The 6699-nt window shown below is 35.5% G+C and overlaps 2 protein-coding genes across 2 annotated transcripts in view; one reads left to right on the forward strand and one right to left on the reverse strand.

The window, feature by feature from the left end:
* The window catches only part of LOC111390459, a 5830-nt gene extending 4619 nt beyond the window's left edge, over window positions 1-1211 (reverse strand). Inside the window, exons 1-2 of the mRNA XM_023015508.1 lie at window positions 951-1211; window positions 873-879 (exon numbers count right to left, since the gene is read on the reverse strand). Of these exons, the coding sequence (XP_022871276.1) occupies window positions 873-879; window positions 951-1211 (268 nt within the window). The remainder of the gene's footprint in view (window positions 1-872; window positions 880-950) is intronic.
* A 4092-nt stretch (window positions 1212-5303) lies between these two features.
* On the forward strand, window positions 5304-6469 carry LOC111390460. The gene is made up of 2 exons (XM_023015509.1): window positions 5304-6186; window positions 6432-6469. The coding sequence occupies exons 1-2, from the start codon at window positions 5304-5306 to the stop codon at window positions 6467-6469; spliced, it is 921 nt and encodes a 306-aa protein (XP_022871277.1).
* The last annotated feature ends 230 nt before the right edge of the window (window positions 6470-6699 follow it).

The raw sequence follows: 6699 nt of genomic DNA on the forward strand, positions 1-6699 counted from the left end.
GGCGGACACCAGTGAGCTTGAAAGATTTTTGAATGACTAATACCCCCTATAATAGCATTCTGAACAAAAACCCAAGTGACGGGAGTAGACGTTTAAAAGCCGAGGAATCATACTAATCTTTTACCAATATCAGAGCTATTTTACAATTAAAATAACTATTACAATGAAACGAAAATTACAACTCAAACTTGAAGTAATATTTACAATGTGCGACCGAAGTTGGATAAACTGAGGCTGCGATAGTGTCAAGGGGCTAAGTAAAGCTGCGGTCCTTGACACCCGGGCATGACTTTGTTATATATATATATATATATATATATATATATTTTATTTATATCCAGGTATCCCAACTTATACCAGACTAAATTCTGAACCCCCAAGACCCTTGCCCCTAGAACCTTAGAGGGGGTAAATCGCGTATTATGCTTCAATTGAATCACAGGTTCCCTCATTGGCTATACACTTCTGCGCACAAGAGACTCTTCTCCACAGTGATTGCTGCATACCAAATATTTGGCCGCAGGTTCCCACCAGAAATCGAACTATCCACCTTGCCGCTAGAAACAAGACAATGTTGATTGATCCACCAGTTGAGCTGTGCCCCAGGGGCTACTTTGTTATATATTAATTTAGTGAGATGGTGGTGTGTGTAATTGATACAGGAATAATAAAATCTTATTTTTGGTATTAAACTCAACAAGATCAGAGCTGCAGAAATTATCTAACATTATATATAGCCACGGTTAACATTCTTGATCAGTCAAAGAGACACTATATAATAATCGATACCAATCCCAATCTAGAGACAGGGATTTCGATTCATCCACTCCAGTTAAACAGTGCAATGTACCAATTAGGCCATGTACACACACATCTTAACTGGAAAAAAAAAGAAAAAAAAAAAGAAAAAAGAAAAGGAAGCCTCACAGCACATTATTATATATACATACAGAGGAAATCTTGGAATCTTCGAAGTTGTTAGCAGCAAAGAGGAGCCTTATAGCAGCCTGAAGAGCCAGTGAGAGATCAGAGAAGCAAGAATTTAAAGAAGTTTCATGATATTTATGGGTTTTCTTCGAATCCCCAATTTCTTCAAGCAAATGAGTTAAGAGTGAGACTCTATGGGCCAGGTCCGTACAGTCCTTGAGGCAACCAGAGAAGCCGAGGCCGGAGATCTTCACGACGTGGTGAATTAGCCGGAAATGTAGCATTGGTACCGTCGGCGACCGCCTCAGTGTCTTCGCCGGCACTGTGGTGTGGGGGTTGTGGTTCTCACAACCATAAAAGTGAAGATCAAACAGAAACGGGATTATGAGTTTGGGTTTTACCAGTGGGCGCTCATTGGTTTGTTTATGTAATGATGAATTCTTTTAGGATTCCAACCCTGTATTTTGGAAAAATTATAAAATTTCTTATGATTTTTTATAATAAACTTTCTGTTAAATGATTTGTTTATTTGACAAAAGTGTTTTTTTTTTAAATAAAAGTTTAGACAATTTTGTTATAAAAATTAATTAATTGTGTGGTTGAAACATGATAAAAGTCGTGGATTTCTAAAATTGGTGGTTAAAATTAAAATTTGACTAATTGAAAAATTTAATAAATTTTGTCAAACAAGCACATAGTAACTTAATCATTCTAGAGTTCGCAATTTGAATAATATTTAGGACGTGATAAACATTTTAATAAAAGTTTTATAGGTTTTGATAAAAAAATTAAAATAAAATATATGATTAAAAGTTGATAAAAATTTTGAACTTTATTAATTGTATTGTTAAAAAATTAAAGTTTGATCAAATTAATTAAATTTGTAACGAATTTAAAAATAAGTACTTGATATTTAGATTTATCAAGAAGATTTGACACTTGGAGGATGAATGCCTTGCAAGGATTATGACTAGAATCGTGTAGCCTATTGACTCCAAAGTTGCATGATTATCATAGTACTAAAGAAATGAAAATAATGAAAAATATATATATGTTTTTAAATTAGAATTGACGATTTTAGAAAGACAAATGATTCGTATGTATCATATTAAGAACGATAAGAACTTCTATATTAAACTAGACACCATAATGCGTCAAAGTTCATTCGACCACTGGGTAAGAATATAAAGTCCCCGTCATGGACATTATATTTCAAATGTTTATGAATTCACTTGGTTAGCAAATGAAGTATTCATCCTAAGCATTAGTTTGTTATTTTGAGACATTAGTTTGCTATCCGGGACAATATAGGAAATTAATGTTTCAAATAATAATTTGTCACATAAAATGACTATTAGAGTCGCTAACTATAAATATTATTATTCATTTATCAAAGTTGAAAGTGCCAACTTGCTATTATAAACCCAATTTTGAAGAATTTGTGTCGCACGCTTGCACTTGATTGGTCTTTTGAAGGGTGAGCCAGGGCCAATCAAATTCTGACCATCTTTGTGAAGTGCTTCTTTTAAAGTCAAAACATTGAGCTCCACGTACAAATATGGATGTACAGAAGAGATACAGAAAAGATACATAGTGGGGTGGGTGGTTGATTTTTGGGAATATTATATCAAACATGGGGCCCGCGCTACAATGAGACTTCTAGCAACATTCCGTGAAAAAAAAAAAAATTTGTACACACAAAATTTTTCTAAAACATTTTATTGGCTAGTTTGATCAGTCCACATCATAGATCTCATGTTACTTCGCCTTTTGTTTGATGTTGCGCACTTCTACAGACTACAATTACATGTATTTTAGTTGAAAGAAAACAATATTTGGAAGTTGGGATAGACGGAAGAGATGATTGTAGCATATTATTAGTAGATAAATGTTATAAAAGACACATAAATAAGACAAAAATAAATTTAAAGACTATCTTAATAGGATAAATTTGTAATTTTTGACATAACATGACGTGGTTTCTACAAGACCATTGGTTGTGGAGGAATTTTTATATTTTCTTGACGACTATGTCAAGGACTCAACAGTTCTACCGTTTTGTTATGAAACAAAATTATTAGGATTTCACAAATAATTATTGTCTAATTCGGCCAGGGCTTTTTCCTCTATTCATGGATTTTATAGTTTATCTTAATGAATTATAAATAGGTGAATTTACCAAAATATCACTTTTTTGAAAATGCACAAAAAACTTTGATGTGCACACAATTTGTACAAAAATGTCACTTTCTTATTGTCAAATGTCTAAATTACCCTTAATTTGACATTTTTTTGAGAATTTAATGCTCCTTCATGATTGTTTTTCAAAACAATTAATGTTGTGATTTGATTGTTTAATATGTGTATTATAATCATTGAATATAGGAATATTATATTGTAAAATACGAATTTAGTTAATAAAAAATGAATATAAAATTCTTCAAAACCCTAGTTAACATAAAAAAACAAATTTCTTGTTAAATAAACCCTTATTTCATTCATCTTCTTTATCCATTTTCTTCTTCATCAAGAAGATTTTACTTCATCCATCTTTTTCATCTATCTTGAAAGGTCAGTTATTACGAATTGTTTATATTTTTATGTAATAGCTTACTCTTTTTAAAATGTTAAAAACAACATGGTAATCACTACTATTAATCATCATAGTCTTATATTTTTAATATTTTTGATTGAAAAATATACCAAAAATATTTAGAAAAATGTTAAGTATTCCATATTTAATGAAGCATTCAGTCATTTATTTCTGGAAATAGGTTGTGATTTTGTAGTTGATAAATGATTATAAGTATTAATGCTACCAAACACATTTAAAGCTTTTCGGCAGTTCCGACAGTTGAACTGTCGAACTCGACATTTTAATTGTCGAACTTGACATTTATAAACTGTCGGGATAGATAACTAAACTATCGAATTGCATAGCTCAAAATTCTTGACATCCTTCATTTGACCTTGTACTATTGCATATGTTTAAATATTCGAACGTGTCACTTCCATGCTATTATAGAATCGACATATTGATTGCACAGAATTCTTATATTTGCAATCCCAACATTTCAAGTATGAACAATAATTTGAAATTCATCATGTCGCTTGGGAGAAAGTTCGTTCACGTGAATGACGAATGGAAGTGGATTGGGGACAAAACCACTTCCATTTTAGTGCCCAGCAGTATTACACTATCGGGGCTATTGTTACGATTGAACGAGAAACTTGGTGTTCTCGATCCGTGAACAAAAATGGAATTGAAGTTCAAAGTTCCGAACATGAATATACCGCCGGCCGAAATACTCGAAGATGAAGACGTAAATTGATACATATCAGTTCATAAGGAAACTGCCCTCTGTGTTACGACTTTGAAAACCGGTCTGCCAAGTGTTGAAATGGAGAGGGACACAAATTATAGCCAACAATTGTTCGTCGCAGCGGAAGATCACCAAACCGTATAGGACGACGAGCTCAATCATCAGCACAGTGTCCCAAACAATAACGCAGTGGATACTCCAATTTTCGATGTTAGGACTGCACCATTAGATGAGATGATCGACAACCCCTTACATGGTACAAATACTGGTAATATTGCTGAGTTGACGAAGACCTATTATCACATTCCAATAGTCCGGATACATGCGACTGGATTTCCACTGTGAATACGTCGGATCTTATCGAAAGGCAAATATTTTTTACCAAGAAAGAGTTGTACTCGAGAATTCGTCTATTTTCTTTGTAAGAGAAGTTTCAATTTTAGGTTAGCAGGTCAAGCCTAAAAATGTTAACCGTTGTATGCACGGACGATAATTGCAAGTGGATGTTACGTGCTTCGAGTGTCAAGTAGTCCGCCATCTTCATGATCTGCAAATTCAACAATGTGCACACATGTTCCATAGATTATCGTCGTAATACACATCGACATACCACTAGTTCTGTAATTGTCGAACAGATTATGGGGAAATTAGATAATACGTACGGATTGTATGATCCTACCGCTATTGCACGTGACATGGAACGTGAGTTTGGTGTGAAAATTAGTTACCATCAAGCACGTAGGGGGAATGTCACTGCTTTACATATGTTACATGGTACACCGGGTGATAGTTTTCAAAAACTTTCTTCGTACTGTCATGTCCTAGGAGAGAGTAATTGAGAGACAGTAACACACATCGAACTAGATTATCATAAGAGGTTTGACTATTTTTTCCTAGCTTTCGGTGCAAGCATTCGGGGTTATGTGCACTATCTGAGGCTTGTTATTTGTGTTGACGGCAGTCACTTGAAAGGTCCGTAGAAAGGTACCATTCTACTCGCAACTGTCCAAAACGTCAACAAACAGATTTATCCGTTAGCGTGGGGGATCGTTGATGCCGAAACGAATAGATCGTGGATGTGGTTTTTTATCAAATTTGAAAGATCTTGTAGGTGACTCGGACGAATTGGTGTTTGTTTTCGACGGGAAAAATAGTATTGAAAACGCCATTGCCCACCTATTTCCTCGGGCTCACCACGGGTGCTGTGTTTGGCATATGGAAAAGAATTTAATCCGGCAGTACAACAACGCAAGTTCAATACTTCTATTCAAAAGAGCCGCAAGAACTTACCAGACCGAAAAGTTTGAAAGTCTTATGGGACAGCTTCGTAGTGTAAGTGCAAGAGCGTACAGGTACTTGGAGAGAGCAGGTTTCCCATTTTGGTCACGAGCACTATTTGTTGGCCAATGGTACAACATTTTGATCAACAACAACGCAGAATTTTTGAACTCAATGTTGAGACATGCCTGTTTATTACCGATCACGTGCTTAGTGGAATACATTCGGCATACTATGCAGAAGTGGTTTTATGAACGTCGAGCCAGTGCAACTGTATGCAGTACCGTACTGTCACCAACGATGGAGAATGAGTTACGGACGACGTTCGAAGCAGGTACTACGCTGCGAGCGCATGGCTTGACTGATAACTTAACACAAGTTGGAATATCCAACGATACGGACATGGTAGACTTCTCCGAAAATACGTGCACTTGTCGTGAGTTCCAACTGAATCGTATGTTGTGCGTTCATGCAACCCGTGCTGCTTGCTTGATAGGTAAGTCATTGTACGATCTCTGTTCACCATATTACACATCCGAGTACTGGAAGGGTGCTTATAGAGAAGCTATATATCCTGTTTTGCGTGAAGTGGACTGGATTGTTCCAACCGAAATTACAGGTACTCCTATTATGCCCTCCAGTGTACGTCGTCCTCCAGGTAGACTACCGACACGACGTAAGTGATCCAAATACGAGTGTACCACACAACTCAGGAAATGTACTTGCTGCGATGGACTTGGTCATAACCGGACTACATGTTCGAACCACACTGTACCACGTCCGATGTAAACAGCAATTTGTACGTGAGTGGTTGAAGTTGTAAGTTAAGTGTTCCCCCAATATCGTTTGTATATGACAATGTAAATATTGTATTACTGTTTTCATTCTCTTATGCATAAACAGTACTCTTTCTTATGTTCACAATTACAGTACACAAATAGGCACAACGTACTGCATAATACCCTCGAACCAAACTACAATTTTGTTGTGCATAATATTGTTTCCATTGTTGACACATGTAAATTGAATGTACGGAATATGAAACGTTCAACCAAAATACATGTTTCCTTTCATATGCATATTACGAACGCATCATTTTTAGCGCATAACACTAATGTACACATGAGGTTGTGTTCGTTCACCCAAAATACATGTTATAATTCATATGCAT

This window comes from Olea europaea, unplaced genomic scaffold, assembly GCF_002742605.1.
Source record: "Olea europaea var. sylvestris unplaced genomic scaffold, O_europaea_v1 scaffold682, whole genome shotgun sequence".
Lineage (NCBI taxonomy): Eukaryota > Viridiplantae > Streptophyta > Magnoliopsida > Lamiales > Oleaceae > Olea > Olea europaea.

Bases quoted from the DNA above. Each gene is read 5' to 3' on its own strand.
- LOC111390460 (XM_023015509.1), top strand. From the start codon at position 5,304: ATGCCGAAACGAATAGATCGTGGATGTGGTTTTTTATCAAATTTGAAA. The intron at 6,187-6,431 runs GTAGACTACCGA...ATGCATAAACAG, and splicing joins CAGTGTACGTCGTCCTCCAG to TACTCTTTCTTATGTTCACA.